Genomic DNA, 17,000 nt, shown 5'->3' on the forward strand with positions numbered 1-17,000 from the left:
AATAGAGAAAGTTGGGAGCTCTTTCTACTAAAAAGAAAAAAAATCTGATTGTTTTCATAGAATAAAAACCCCCTGTGTTTTTAATGTTAAAAGTGTATCCGTCCCTTCCTGAAGGAGACGGGCACACAGATACACACGAGTTCTGGCTGACTTGGTTCTGTCACATTCCTTTACAATTTTAGTCCAATACAGAAAAGCAACAAAAACCCTCCTGTGTTGGAGATGGAGTTTTTAGTTTGATATAGACAGACAGAGACAATCCCCAGCGCTGAACAGAACCCATCAACTATACTTAGATTCTCAGCATCTTCCCTCAGTTCAGCTCGGCTCAGCTTCTTCTCTCTACTCCTGTCAGGAGAAATTCCTCAATTTGTCATCTAAGTTACTAAAAACTGAGATGGATTTCCTGAGCAGGACTCTGCCTTGGCAACCCCACCATGCAGCTGAAGGTAAGCAATGCTTTCCTGTCATTGGTGCTGCTGCCCCAACAATCAGTTGCTGGAGGAAGCCACAACACAGGCAGAAAAGGAGAGAATTCAGTGATGTCGGCAGCCAGACAGGCCCATCGAGAACTGCAAAAACCAGGCTTTGCAAAGCCAAACGTCTCACATGGGAATATCAGGTGCTGTAAGACAAAGATTTCTAGACCCTGCAGTGTTTCTAGCAAGCCTGGGTTGATATCAGAATGCACGGCTTTTTTTTTTTTCAGTATTTAGTGATTATACAGCAACATTAAAAAGCCAATATGGATAGGTGGGGTTTTTGTGTAACAGTGTTCTTCTGTTAGTAAGAAAAACCACAGGCAGCTGTGGTGAGAAACTTCCACTTAAAAAGAAAATTAAATCTTCCAACAACAAGTTAAATTTAAGTGGCAGGCATGAGTATGAAACGAATCAACCCCTCCCCACACTCCATTTGGCTTTCTTCTCATTCTGGTTTTAGTTTCAAAGCCTTTGGGCCTTATATTCTCCGTGATGATACAGTCTACATCGTTGTCTGTCAGCTAAACTCCATTCAGGCCTCATAATATATCACATAATATACACGGGATTAAGTTGTTAGCTCGCTTTTCTTTCAACTGCCATCCATCATACAAATAGCAGTTTGAGGAAGGAAACCTATTTTCCCAGCTGCAGCATGCACAATCTAGTTATCCACATTGCTGAGACTTTGCCCGTTTACTGTCTCAAAAGATGAAAAATTATTATGTAGAAACATTAACGCAGTTTTCATTCAAATCAACTGGATGCTTCGTGCTCTTTTCCAGGTACTCGCTGTGGGTGGGGAGCACTTACAGGCATCCAGAAGACCTGAGCTGCAGTCAAACCTAAACCCCACATCCACCATGGCACTTCTTAGAGTGCACAAATACCCCCTCTTACTGTTCCTCTCCGTATCAGCCTCTCGCTGTTAACCTGTGTGTAGCTATCCGCTCTTGCCAACTGACAGCTCTCCTTTGTAGAGGTCTGCACACATCTAGAGAAAAACTTGAAAATTAATTTTCTTTATAACATATCCTCTGTATTAAAGTCTCTGAATTTTACTGTAAAACTAAAAACTTTCATACCAGAGCACACAAAAATCTGCCCCCAGTGAGCAGTGATTTACCCTGTCTCCTATTCTGGAGATGCTGCTAGTCACATTAGCACATACAAATACGGGTTTAAAGTTAGACAATGATTTTGCTGCTGAAGAGGTGGATTTCCACAGGCTGGTCCCTCGCTGAAATGCCGGTTTAAGCTAATGTAATTTTAAACTAAATCCGACTGACTGAGTTTGAGGTCAGAAGAAAGATAGCAAATGCCTGAATATGAGTTCCACCAGGTGTAAATGTGGCCCAGGGGACAGAGGTGAATGAGGATGCTGGAATATGGCCTGTGTGATTCTCTCACCTGCAAAATGGTTTGCCCTCATTTTGCAACCCAGTGGGCCATATCTTTAGCCAATGTAAATAGCCCTCAGTGAACCAAGCCGACTACAAGCAGGTACTAATTTGATACATAGCTGTGAGTTAGCTAGCTAGGTTTGGAAACACTGCTGTATTTATCTAAATATCCTAGGCTATTTCACACAACAGAAAATATTTTCTGGAAGAAGAAAATTATTGAAGCAACACTTCTGTTGACAAAAGCAGTCATTAGTCTAAGAGATGCTTTGAAACACTGCTCTTAACTCTACGGAAATGTTACTGACAGCTTGTTTTACAGCTAGGATACCTGCCAAAGCCCAGGTAATTCGGCACATCCCATCTTGGTATCTTTTTTTCGGACTGCCTGTGTGACAGCCCGAGTGAGCAAACCCCGAGCTGCATTCGCTCTCGTACACAGACAATTTGCTGCGTGGCTTTTCATGTCTCTGTGCAAATGAGATGAACATGCAACTTTGCTTACAGGAACGTTTTCATGGATTATCATATATGCCATTTACTAACCATTCACCTGAAGGATGTGGGTCTGATACAGCTCTTCATAGCCGTAGGCATGACAGGTGTAATTGCCCATGTGAATAGTTGTTACCTTGGTGATGTAGAGGGAATCGTCTTCTCCAAAATCCTGCATGTAACAAAAGACAGAAAAGGTACCTTATTATTTAGTAAAAGTATTTTAAACACTGCACGAAGGGAGACTACCTGTTCTGTGGTTTTGAAAGCATTGCAGCTTGCGAACACAGCTTGAATTTTGAACAGTAAGTTTTTAAAGTTCATAAATCAACACGCAGGGAGAAAACGAGCGGCAATTTAAGAGTAAGGCAAAGTAACTCATCTGAGAACATGAACTTTTGTGCTGGTTGCTAACAAGGTGCTCTTTGCACATAAAAAAGACGGCAATCTCCAGCTGTTTAATTTATGGGGAAATTTAATATCTACCCGTTAACCTCAGATACATAAAATACTTACTTCTAGCTGGGTTAAAGTTTCCTTTGTCTATGTCAGTTTTTAGAAAATGCACTGTAACCTTGAGACTTCATGAGAAAGAACTGAAACCATTTGCTGCTTATCTCAGACAGGCAGGAGACATGGTAGAAGACAAAAAGCATCTTCTCAAAGAAACTTGTTTTGATCTGTAACTGCTCAACAAGTATCTTTCTTTATCCTCTTCATGTTCCCAGATCTGCTCTGCATTACTTCAATTTTCGCTTATAGATGGAGAGAATAAGAGTTAGTAGAGAGGTTTTGGCACTTGAGTATGTTGCACAAGTGCCCAGCTTCAGAATTTATTTCAAATTATAGCCCACAGAACCACAGCACTGATGGGTATACAAAGCAGCTTCTCTTGTTACTCCATAAAGTTCAGATACTTGCAGCTCCAGAATGTTTGTACTTCTATGCAAACCCAGAAGAATACATTTGAAAAAGTTAATGAGCTTAAGGAAAGATTTTCCTGTAATTAGCTGCATGTGTGAAGCACGCTAAACTAAACCCTTTGCAGAGTTTAGAGCATGCTAAGCAAAACTCTCAATGCAAAAGTATGGGAAAATTCAATTTAGAATCAGGGTAGCACAAACCCAGTACAACAGGGTGAGTTTTGAAGAGTGGTTTTGCTCATGAAAACCCAAGGACTTTTTTTTGTTCAAATTTCCACTGTGTAGGTGGAAAGCCAACCTGCAGCCAAGGGGTGCACAGGAAAAGCCCCTCCCCAGAGCTGTGCCTGCTGCCACCTCTGTCCAGCACAGCCTCCAGGAGCGATGTGGCAGTGCAGCAGCATAGTGCGGTGAGGAGGAGAAAACTCACAGCAAGGGTCTTCCGACACAACTTGATCAAACCTCCCAGGGCGGATGGCATAAAAGAAGAATCCAAATTCACTCTGCTAGCTGGGAATCAAGAACTTGGGTCCCAGCTTCTTTGTGACAGAGAAAGGGAATCCAGGCACAGAGGTGCTGATGCTGCTCCCTTTCCCTGCTGTGCCTATGGCAGGTCCAGTGCTGCAAGGAACCATCTTTATCCATGCTATTACTGCCAAACCCCCTGCCAAGTGCTCAGAAGTTATGAGCAAGAGTTGTTTGATCATTGGATGGGCTGCTTTCTAAACCACAACCATTTGGGGCTCCTTATATCCCACATTTTCTGCCTCTTCAGGGTGCATCTGCTTTTCAGTTTGAAGCTCTCCTGTCTCCATGACACTTTGAACATTTTTCAAAGGAAGCTACAATCCTGAGGCAGACTTGCAATGCCAGTTGGCTCCCTTATAGGAAAGCCCATCTCCTGCAGTATGGTATTCATCTGGCACTACTTTTGCTGGCTTTTGAATCTTCTCCAAGATAACTTCTGTCTGGCACCAGAGAAATGTCTTCATGCCTCGCCTTTCAGTGGCAGGCCAGCAACTGGCAGGGGTGAAGGGAAGTTTGGGAGCTTGCCGAATTTTTAGACATGTTATGAGGCAGATTGAGAGTGAGCACCAAGAAATAGAGTGTTTACAGGCAGGACAACCCTTCCCAAAGCACAGATCTTGACCTGAGAGAGTACACACACAACCAACCCAGTTCAGCTATCTGCCACCCTAAGACGTGTGCTGCCCCAGCATGTAAATGTATGAACAATTATAAGGAAAAAGAATAAATCCATAAATGATCCTGAAATTCATGATCTGTAATCAAAAGCAGCTCAGATATTACTGTCGCCTTGGGTGTCAGGCAGATTTGGCATCTCCACTGTGGGGCAAGCTGGTTAGGCTACCCAATACATTATTACAAATATCTACTAAAAAATTCCCATTTCAAGCATTTGCCTATTTTCTGGTCAGCTAGATCTTTCCTGCCAGAAAGTAAAGATGCATGAGTAACTGCAAATAGAAAAGGTATCAATTCTGTTCAAATGATATCTGCATGAAAGAGAGAAAGTGTTTGCAGTGGAGAGGACCTAATAACAGTTTTTAAAGTTAATCCCAAAGCAACTCAAAATGAGTTTAGATCAATAAAAGCAGGATGGCTACTTTAATGGAATGATTCATAAGGAGATGTGGAAGAAACAGGACAATAAAATCTTCTCTGTTTTAAGTATGTTGCTTCCTTTAAGATATCTCAGAAAAATATTATGAATGTTTGGTTTGTGCTCTGTAATTGTCTTTTTATGGATGATCTGTTTTTTCCAATGCATACAAATGTATTAATATACGTAAAGACCTTTGCAAAAACAAACTGATGCAAGATTATAGTATTCCTCTCTTCCTCTCCAAATGCCTTTTTCTTGTAAAGAGAAGCTTATATTGGTAAAAGCATGGTTTATGACTCTTAAAAACTATTTTCTGACTTCTAGCACTTAAAGAAGGTTATCAGATATGATTTAGGTTAACACCGTATCATTTATGTCAGGCACAGAAGGAAATTATCCGCCCTGTATTAGAACTTGCACACACATAGTAAATTCAAGTAAGAGCACAATGTGTTTAAGAATGACCAGTATTAGATGTGGGATGAAAAAAGTTATTATGAAATCTAGGTTCAACACTGAACCTTTTGTTGCTACAAAAAGAACAGTGAATTTTCTAACGAATTAATGACTCTTTCTGTGTGTTTATTTATTGCAGCTCATGGTTTCCTCTTATGTTTCCCTGTGGATATAATTAGTACATTAGGATTTCACAGTTACATTTTATATATATGCATGCATTCTTATGCACAAGCACTTTCTGTGTATATTTTATAAAGGTTCATTTGGAAGTGCTGTAAAAACCCAAGCCCTGGAGCATTAGGAAATGATGACTCTTTGATTCTTTAATAGCCTCTAACTCTACATCTTACGCTCAACTCAGCCAGCAGCCCTGCAGCACAGCGGGAAGCCACCCCAGGCAGGCAGTGGGCAGCCCTGGGATTTGGGAGATTTCCACCCCCTCCATACGGCACTGCCTTTGGGAGCTCTTAGAGCTCTGTTGGTGAACCTCTTGCCACTGCTCACTGTATTCACCAGGGTGTAAGTTAACACTGACAGCGCGCTTAGCTGCTGCTTTGGTTTGCTGGGAAGCGGTCCTCAACAGGGTGTAACACCGCAGCGCTGCACACAAATTCATCAAGCTGATAAGGAACCGCAGGTCAGTAAGGACTTCTTGCCTCTCAAATACGTGTATAAGGCAAGTGGGAGCTTTTTGAACAGAAGTTCTCAGAAACAGCTTAGCACAAAATATTTTAGAGTCTCAGGCTCTGAGCTCCATCCCTCCATCCAAACATGTGCATGTAAGGCTGCCGGGAGAACTGGCAGGGGCAAGGATGGGGTGGGCAGAGGTAACTGGAAGAATTCGTGTTGGAAGAAGGCAGAGGAAACATTTCACGTGCTTTGACTTTCTTCAGATAGCTTTTGCTTGCAAAGTCAGGTTTCTAAGCTACCACGAGGCTGGAAGCAGTCAGAGGGAGCCATAAACATCTGTAAGAACGATGTAACTTAATACTTGTCCCCCGAAAACTGTCCACTTTAAAGCAGAGTATCTTGGGGCTGTGCCCACCCTGGGAGCTGGCACTGCCCTTACTCCTACCCCCAGCAACTTTTTTATCAATCATCCCGTGAAAAAGGACAAGCAATCAGGAGAAAGGCAAAAAAGTAACTTCGGGGACATGGTTTTTCTCATTTACCACTGAAGGTGAATTTTCTTGTGAAGAGGAAGAAACAGAAGTGATGGAAATTGAGGCAGAAACCATTCTAACCCCACAAACTGATGCGCCTTGCATCAAAGCAGCTAGATAAGGATAAGGTGTTCCTCACCTCTGTTTTATGAATTTCATTATAAAATGTTATACGTTCTGAGAAAAAAAGATAATTCAGCAAGCCATGCTTATAGTTTCTCATAATTGATAAGGCTGACTACTGGCAGATGATAAATTGACTTCTCCAGCAGTTTGTCTCATGTTTCCTCTCCTTTTTTCAAATAAAAAGTTCTCTGCCCTTCACAAGCTGCTTTTATGTCTTGCAGTTACCCTTCACATAAAGGACTGATTAAGTGACCTCAGAATATGTTTTAACTTTTCAAGATTAAAGAAATGCACCACCCTGCATTTTAAGTTGATAACAGCTCCATAATCTAAAAAAAAAAGTTGCTACTGCACACAGTCAGTTTAAAAAAATAACAAAGCAGATCTTAGAAAACAGATATGTACTTTTTTTTTTGGATTGTATTTCCTTTCCATCACTCCTGATTACCCAAGGCATCGGTCTTCCAAACAGAAGATTTTTCATATTTATTTATCCCATTCGTCCTTTCTAATGCATTCCCCGGTCATGTAATCTGCCACATTTCGGAGACACCACGCTTAGAAACGTGTAAAACATTGCGTATTGCTTGTAAATCTTGTTCACATTCTGTTTCCAGTGAAATCCAATCTGTGACTGTAACGCCACAGATCTCCTGCTCTGACATCCAGGAATTCAGCTGCCGGAGAGGGAGCCCACCTTGACCCAGGGCTGGCGAGATGGGGGCCAGGGGCAATGCCGGGGTGTGTGGGGCACCGACCACCCACCTTTTCTGCCCATTTCATGAAGTTTTCTAACACTTCTTGGGGTTACCCCAACACAGGATGGACACATATTTATAACACTTTAAAAGTTTTGGTAAAGTTTCTTGTTTTCCAGGAATTTTGAAGAGGAATTAGCATCGAGTAGATTCAGGCTTATTATTTTTAGCATAACTACCAGTTACTTGAGAAAAAAAAAGACTTGCCTTATAGCTATAAATAGAAAGAAGGAACAGCGACACAAAACCAGACAACCTCCCCATCTCTCCAGCTATTGGCAAATGCCAGCACATGGCCGTGCAGTGCTATGGGGTACACACACTGCAGCCCATGCGGTCTTAAGCCTACACAGTGATTTTAAACCACCCCTACTGAATGCTCCAAATATACATCCCACAGATGGTTGATATCCCCCTCACCATGCTGATTTAAAAGAGTTCATAGCATAAGGACAGAGAGAATGCAGCTCCCAGAAAGGTTTTTTCTTTTAGGAGAATCCCACTGGTTGCTGCAATTTCTTTCTAAATAACAACAACAACAATAATTCACTTCACTTTCAAACCTTTCCCTTCCAGCCCTTTCCACCAAGTCCATGGAACCTGGGAGCCTTTTCCATGAGGTTTCAGTGCCTACTGACAAAACCAGTCCTGGCACTGGGGCTATCTGGTGTCACTGGTTTTTCACTAGACAAAGAGAACCGACATCACAGTTTCATAGTAACCAGCACAGCAACGAAAATGCATTAACAAGTTCACATTTAAAGAGCTTGCCTGATGCTCAGAGCCCTAGAAATCTCTCTCTGATAATGTTTACAGGATTTTAAAACAAAATGTACCCAAGCATTTAATGAGATTATTATTATGCAAAATCTACAACAATGGCTATCACTTTGAAAATGATTTCTCCACACTAATCAAATGTCTCTGATCTTCTTTACAATAGATTCATGAGTGACTCATATAAAAATAATAAAAACTAAATTAGTCATAGGCTCTTAAATCACTTTCTTTGGTGCTTTTAATAATTCATTTCCAGAGACAAGCTGAGAACTTATGCTTCATTAATATTATTTGGTTTTGGTTTTACACATGCATCACTTTAGTAATTTACATGGAGAAAAATTCAGCCTTAAGCAAATGCCAGAAAACCATTGCAAACACAGCCTGATGGGGTATTAAATTATCTTTTTCTGTCTTTCTGCTCAAAGAATTTAGCACAACATAAGACTTTGCCGGTGAGCCAAAAAGTTTTTGGCTTGAACATATGAAAATGAATTTTTTAGATAGTTGTGCAATTATAATACAGATAAAAATGGATGATTTTTATACCCTGAGAAACTCAGAGACAATATAACAAGGAAAATCAATAGTAGGACTTCCTGATGGAGCTATTAGAGGGGAGGAATTAGCATACGAGGGGGTTTAGTGAAATGTTTCTATTAATTGGATCTACTGGACATTTCAGAAAAATGCAAAGACCATGACTGAACAGATAAGTACCAATCTTGGGAGGAAATTATATTAATAAACTCCAACTTTCTCCCTACAGTACAGAAGTAGATAACTGGGATTCACAGATTTTGGTCTGTAATTCGATTATCAGTTCCAACAGTGCAGGAATGGGAGAGCACAACTGATTTCAGACAGTCCTAATTAATCTCATTCTCAATTTTTTTCTAATGCATTTTTTAGGCATGTCAGGCTAGTTACCTTAATAATTCACAGCAGATGGTCTCCTTTCTTCTTGCTCATTTTCAGAAGATTCACACTGTACTCATCATTCTGCTTTGCTGTTATAACACCCACACAGAATGCATGTGGTTCATCTACAGGGGAGTTGCATCTAACATGCTAGGTTTCTCAAAAATTTCACAAGGTATGTGTCCTATACGTCTCTAAAAAACACAAGCAGAACAAGACCATCCCAGGCTTCCAGGAGCAACCCCTTCCTCCACAAAATCAGGATGTTTAGGAAGGTGAAACCTTAAACTCTACCACATACTTAGGATCACATGAACAACTCTATTGTCTTACAGAATCACAGAATCACAGAATCGCTTGGTTGGAAAAGCCCTCTGAGATCATCATGTCCAGCCGTTCCTGTCTACCCCCTAAACCATATCCCTAAGTACCTCGTCTACCCGCTTTTTAAATACATCCAGGGATGGTGACTCCACCACCTCCCTGGGCAGCCTGTTCCAGCCTCTGACGACCCTCTCAGTAAAGAACTTCCTCCTTATCTCCAACCTGAACCTCCCTTGGCACAGCTTGGTGCCGTTTCCCCTTGTTCTATCCCCCATCACCTGGGAGAAGAGACCAGCACCCACCTCTCTACAAGCTCCCTTGAGGCAGTTGTAGGTGGTGATGAGGTCTCCCCTCAGCCTTCTCTTCTCCAGGCTAAACAACCCCAGTTCCCTCAGCCGCTCCTCATCAGGCTTGTTCTCCAGAGCCCTCCCCATCCTTGTGGCTCTTCTCTGAACACGCTCCAGAATCTCAACATCCTTCTTATAGTGAGGGGCCCAGAACTGAACACAGTACTCGAGGTGCGGCCTCACCAGTGCCAAGTACAGGGGGATAATCACCTCCCTGAAGGTATTTCATGGAGATAATCAATCTCCATGAAGGTATTTCTGCTTTTGCAATGATCACCTACAAAGTTTGTATCCACAAGTGGATACAAGTTCTGTGATCTTCATTGTAGCAAAGTGAGAGCGTTTATGTATGTAAACTCAATCTCTCTCTATATATAAACACACATATATATTCTGAAAATATTGTAAATATTAATGTTCCACTTAATCTCTATTTTAGAGACTGCAAATACCCAAGATACTATAAGCACTTTGCAATTTCTTTAACTTTGATCTGAAAGAGAAAAAAATTTGGCTTTAAACATGCAACTTCCTGTAATTTACTCCCATTGCTGTATTATTACAGCATCTAGGATGAAACAGGATTTGATCATTTTAATGGCCCAATTTCGATTAGCAGGGTATTAAGTGGGGTTATTCACACGTGATCTTTTTATTATTTAACAGTGAAACTACATTTAAAACATCAACAGGGATATATCGCCTTCACACAGCCTGTTTCAATGAGAAATCTAATCCAAGTGACTTGCACTTTTAAAGGTTGGCCATTTGCTTTGGGTTTCAAATACAAAGGAAAGATGAGCATTTAAATGAACATGCATGAAATGTGTATTGAGGCAGGTAGGCACAGATCTTGTTAGAGCCACGAGATTTGCAGAGCAGTGAATCTTCCTGGGTGCCCAGGCAGATGTGGAGTACGAGCAATCAGCAATTTAGGAGGTGGTAGTAGACCTGGCAGGGGTTTGGTGGGCAGAGATGGAGGCAGGCTTGGAGTCTGCTAGAGTAAGGCACACATACATTTGTATGGGGAGGAGGAAAACCTGTTTGGAGAAGAGAATCACCGCTTTTCCTCCAAGCAGGGACTTGCACTTCCAAACTCAGTCTACGTATCAGGTGCCTCTGGCGTCCTGGGTGACGACAGGAACCCCAACAGCAAAACGCAGACTTTCTTCACACGGACTTAACAAAGACAAGAATGGCTGAAGGTGAGAGCAGAGGTCTCTCCAACTGAGCTTCCTTCCCTTGACAGGAGGCAATGGCGGAGGAGATGCGTGGGGACTGGACACGTGCAGGACGTGCTGCTGTGCTCCCATCAGCCATTTCCCAATCTGGGGACTTCATTCTCATACTTAACAGCTTCTCTCTGGACTTGTCTCATCACAGCTTCTACTCACCTGCCTCTCAGCCTGTGTCACATCCCAATGCTATAATACAAAACTGAAAATGCATGAAGTTGGTGCTGGGGGTCTTTTGGACAGGAACATTCAAGGTTTCTTTGAGAATTTGGCACATGGACTTCTTATTGGGCATTTCTCCATGTACTTTGTGCAAGATGAGCTGATTGATACGCACAAGTGATGACAGTAAGCAAAATGCTGCATTTTGTTAACTCGTGGGAACATGCTTTTTAAAGGCAATTATTGAGTTTTCATCAAACGAGGAGAAAGACAAGTCATAAAGCTGCAAAGCACTCTCACTTCCTTGCCTTTAATCCCCTTCTGCATCAGCAGAAATGAAGAAACGCTTATTTCAATGATTGCAATGAAAAGCTTATTTTTGAACTAACACTTTAATGCAGATTTGAGTTAAAGTGCATGGTTTAGTATGAAATGAATAACAACAGATACTAATGAATTTATGTTCTAGCTACCTGCATTACACTTGGTAATTCACCAAATTCTTATCTACCTCAGTTCCATAACATTTGTTTTCTTATGGTAATATTCTCTTCTCTGTTGTTTGCATATGCTTTCACCATGCTTCTGGAGAATAAACTTTTGTTTGTAAATTTTGTTTATAAATGTACGTATGTTTCATTGGAGATAATGTCCAATCATGTGAAACAATATCCTATAAGTACTGTATAAATAAATCTGACTCCACGAGGAGTTTATTATATTTTCAAATTTAGGAATGCTTTCATAATCACATATTTGGGAAAAACAAACTGCTTGTCTAGGGGACAAAAGTATATTATTTTGAAAGATGACACATTTTAAACACTTCACTATTTGCAGTCGGAAATCAATTCATAGCTATCACAATCTTATCAGTTTCAGCTACATTATAGTTATTTTCTGCATGAGAAAAGTTGATGTGACTTTTTAAAGTATGACTCCAAAGGGACTTCTAATGGATAAATAATATGGATGTATAGTTTATGGATAAATAATATTTTTATGCTAAAAGCAATCTTAAATGTTTGCAAGAAAGATAGTTTAATTACGTATACCATTAAGACGGCTCTTCTGCAATAGCTATGTGACAACGCATTAACAGAGTTCTTCACGGCCAGGACAAGACAAATTATTAATATGTTGCTTATGAAAGCTTCTGATTAAGAGAGCAATGAAAAGTTATTCATATTTTGTTGCCAATCAAGATATCACATAAAAATGATTTAAGTAATGAACTTAAACAATCAGGCTTTACAGTAAACTTCAACCTTTCAGTTCTGCGCAAATTTAGGATCATCCAGGTTTTTGTTGACCATCTTTGTCACTTCTAGTATTAATCTGGAACAGAGTCAACCTTCTCATATCACATTTGTCATGAATTTGGAGAGAATAAAGCCACAGAGGACTTTTCAGCTGTGCCTCTCCTGTGCTGCTGCTCACACCATTTCGAAAGAATTTTGTTTTTTCCAGAATTGAGCTTCTATTTTATCTGATTTCCTGAATTAGCATTTAGAAGAGAAAGAATATAATTGAAATATAATACGAGGATTTTTCCAAGTGTGCGAATATCCTGTAGGTTTGTAGGTGATTACCACTCTGCCAGGAGCAGGGAGGATTTTCTTGAAGTTAAAAAGGTACAATTAATCTCCTGTTGCACTTCCAATTAGCCAAATTGCTAACCTTATTGTGAAAAGCAGAAATGCAATCGAGTTGCTGCTTGAGGCATACTAAAAGAAAACTGAAGTAATTTAATTAACTGACTTCAAGTATATTAAGAAGCACACCGCCTTTACTTTCCTGCTGTCGATGTCTTTAAACAGATTATTGTTTAATGTGAGTTTCTGTACCCACGAAAGGCTGAAGCTTTGAACCGTCTTTTGCCACCCACCCTGACCCATGCTGTTGAACGTGCACCTATTTTCACATTGCAAACCTCAAAACATTAATGCTACTTCCATGCTACACACAAGTATCAACCCCAAACAGAAGCGTGTCCGTGCTGCCGATGAATGTGGCTGATGTCCCATGAGTACAGAAATATTTAAACTTGCGATTAATCTAAATAAAAAGACTGGATTTACCAGCTGAAGGACCCTGTCCTCATCCCTGCTACAAACACGTGCTTCAGAAATGCAGGTGCCCATCCTCGGTAGCCAAAGAGGGGACACACCTGAGTTCAAGAGTCCAACAGATCGCCCACAGTGGAAAAGGAAAACAAAAGATGGTAATCCCCAAATTGTGTCACCTCAAGTAACCAGAACATCAAAAACTTCACAGTTTAAATAAAGATAAAAAAGGTGTGGAGGTTTTTATTAGATGAAAAAGTTGATGTGCACTAGTAGCAGGTGTTACATGACAAGGTGATAGAGATTGTCAAGGTGAAACATTAAAACTGAGGCATAAATCTTGTTTTTCCTCCTTCTAAGAATCTCAGAGTGCTCCTTTGATACAGTTTCTCAGTGACATACTATTTCAAACAGCTCAAAAAGTGATTAGTTTTCTTCTGCTGTATTACATGGTACTGTCCTAGGAGGTGTCGAATCATTCAGGAATCAGTTTATGTGCAAAAACATAACCCTTCCTCTTAACATACGATAGTCAGTGAGAATTACTTATAAGTAAACCAGAAATCCACTTGGGCTAGTGCTAAATAAGGGAGAAAGTGTCATTTCAGCCTGAAAACTTACTTTTCAAAATCCTATTTAAAATAGCAGGAGTTGCAAATGAAGCCTCAGAGACATGTGCTGTCCATCCTTCAAGGATGTATTTGTCCTCCAATTCCTGGACTGTCATTTTGTGTCCAGTTCACACATAAGTTTCTAATCTTAAAGTAAGATGAATAACTGGAATTTTCATTATTTTTGGCCCCAAAATTCTAAGACCACTCTTGAACCTCCAGAGTGTGTGGAAATAAGTTTTCAGAACAGCTGAACCTCGCTTCTAACTCAAGTTCAGTCTTGAACCGAGCAACAAAACTGAGCCTAAAACCACAACATCTCAGAGTTCTAGACTCTAATCATGCAAAGCTGTTGAATTTGCTAACTACAGATTAATCTAAGCTTGTTGGCAGTGTGTGCAATCTTTACTAAACTTAATCCGTGTCAAGTAATTTATCTCTTCTGTAGAATATTTGCTCAAGGTGGTAATGTTGACTTCTTCTCAGTGAGGGTGACAGAGCACTGGAACAGGCTGCCCAGAGAGGTTGTGGAGTCTCCTTCTCTGGAGACATTCAAAACCCGCCTGGACGCCTTCCTGTGCAACCTCATCTAGGCGTTCCTGCTCCGGCAGGGGGATTGGACTAGATGATCTTTTGAGGTCCCTTCCAATCCCTAACGTTCTGTGATTCTGTGTGCAATCTTTACTAAACTTAATCTGTGTCAAGTAATTCTTCTCTTCTGTAGAATATTTGCTCAAGGTGGTACAGGCAATAAGCTGCCAGGTCAACCACCTGCATAGCTCGTTACGCCACGCTCCAACTACAGCAGGGAATGTCTGACCTTGCACATCACAGCTTGGCATGCTCCATGTATTTTCAGTGCCAGTGACCTGAAGGTCCTCACTCTAACCCTGGCACTGACAAATGTCTATAAGAAATCTGGTCAGGTACACCAGCTTTGGGCTGGCTTTGCAATCCTGCGCCTCCCTGTTATGGTTCCTGTATGGTCCTGTGCCAATCTCGCAGAGGGATGTTTGCTGGATTCATGTTGCATTTCAATGTCATGCTCCAAATGCTGACAAGAAATGCATTTTAAAAGGGTAATAATTGCTTTGATGAAAAGAAAAGAATGTTTAGAGGGTTGTAATTACTGAGTTAGTGCACACAGTAATCACCTACATGTAGTGTACATTATTTCCCTGCTAAGGTAGAGTCAACAAATAATGCACCAAGTTGTGGTGCACAACCCATGTTCTATGTGCTGTAATTTTAACGTATTAATGCAGAAGAGTAAAACAAAGGATTTCAGCAATCTTGGATACACAACAATTTAGGGAGCTGCAGTATTGACTGTAGCAACACTGAATTGAGTGGTTATCAAATTAACAAGAGCTGAACAAAAATATAAATCAAATCTGGCTGTAGTGTAATTAAAATAAAACCTGATTTACTATGTACTTTAATGCAAAGAGAAATGAAATATAGACCGTATTTTTTGTACACTACTTTCCACTCTCTCCATAATTAAATGTTATTAAATAAATGAGTAATTTTATACCATTATTCAGGTATTGTCTTTACTACAAACTATGACTCACGCATCAGACCAGTACTCTAAATTAAAAGAGATTCATCTTCCTGCAAGGGTATTGCCACACCCTGCTGAATAATCTCATATTTTAAACTCCTCATCAGAAACAGTCGCAAAGGAATGAGATATGAGAATTGGCTGAAAGGCAAGTGAAACAGGAGGAACAGGGATAAAAACATATTACTTGATTTAGGTAGAGGAGAGATTTAATTGCCAACCATAAATGTACTGTTTCATGCTCTTGATGAACCTGTTTCTTTGTACTGGGAATGAGATGCCTGAGGAGTTAATGGTCTGTAGAGCTGCTAGAGCCCTGGGTTTCCAGGGCTGCTGTCCATGGACCACAGGGTGCACCAAACTGAATGAGCAACAAAGGATTAAGTACCAGTTCTGTGTAAGTGCTGGGTTATTACAGTACCGAGCTTTAATTTAATAATAACATATTCCAAGTAACCTTGCTTTCAGCTGCATATATGTTGTTTTGCTTCTATTCCTGAGACATAGTCACATAAAAACAAAATACCACACCAGCTTCCAGTTTCCATAATAATAATAAGATAAAACTTGTTGCCTTAAAACTATCATCTGTTAAATGAAGTCATATTCAGTGCTCTAAAAAGAAAACAAGAGTAATTCAGGACTTACGTTGATATCCTCCAAGTCAAGGAAGTTGAGGATGACGCCGTTGCGCTTCCAGATGATGGGGGGCCGCAGCGCGCCACGGATGTTGCACGTCAGAACGGTGCTCAGGCCAACCGTGATGGTGGTAACGCTGATCTTCTGGTCCTCTGGCAGGCTCAGCCGAACCACCTCTGCAAAAGGAACAACAGTGAATACTACAAAGGGAAGCTGTTCCCCCTCTTCCCACTCTGCCTCCCTTCTTCTTCATTCTAGGAATAACTATGTGTTTCTGGCAAGGAGATGGATAACTGTGTTGGAAAAAAAACCTTAAAAAAAAAGGCATATAAAAGATATAGCAACTGAATCCACCCCAACCTGATTTCCTACATTATTTTCCTGAGACGTCTAGTGGTAGTTGTGGCATTATGGCACTAAGCACTCTGGCAAACCTGGGTGCAATATTTAATCTACAAAGCAGTCAACAACAGGAGGACAAGCAAAGGCTCTCCTGCTTGAGACTGTCTGGGTTTGTTTCTCTAGAGAACTCCTGCCAAGGTCCTTTGAAAAGGCACAAGAATGAGTCAGGTTCTTTTCTTGACGAAGCAAAATCAAAGTAAAACTGTTGTCACTGAAATATCCAATCTTAAACTGTCCAAATATTGGGAAGTCACCAAGCATGAAAATTCCTTTATGTAATGCAGCCCCCTATGGCGTGTGAGATACAGATGTTCCATCTAAGGAGTGAGAAGCTTTGAAAGAAAATACCCAAGGCAGCAGACCCTACTGAAAACCACACCGACATCCTTCTGAAACCACACCAATGTCACATTATTTCCTTCCGTTCAGTGCTCACAATATGTGTCTGTGTATTTTGCCATGTGTGGCCACACAGATGGGTAAGACATTTAATACCAGAACTACCTTGGGTGC

General features: G+C 40.7%; 1 protein-coding gene across 1 annotated transcript in view; it reads right to left on the minus strand.

Annotated features, from left to right (window-relative positions):
* FSTL4 (follistatin-like 4) overlaps positions 1-16,261 on the minus strand; it is a gene marked incomplete at its 5' end in the record, with an annotated part of 39,545 nt that extends 23,284 nt beyond the window's left edge. Inside the window, 2 exons of the mRNA XM_010185118.1 lie at positions 2,432-2,552; positions 16,095-16,261. Of these exons, the coding sequence (XP_010183420.1) occupies positions 2,432-2,552; positions 16,095-16,261 (288 nt within the window). The remainder of the gene's footprint in view (positions 1-2,431; positions 2,553-16,094) is intronic.
* Positions 16,262-17,000: the final 739 nt, after the last annotated feature.

The sequence above is a fragment of the Mesitornis unicolor genome, unplaced genomic scaffold (genome assembly GCF_000695765.1).
Source record: "Mesitornis unicolor isolate BGI_N332 unplaced genomic scaffold, ASM69576v1 scaffold14135, whole genome shotgun sequence".
NCBI classification, from domain to species: Eukaryota; Metazoa; Chordata; class Aves; order Mesitornithiformes; family Mesitornithidae; genus Mesitornis; species Mesitornis unicolor.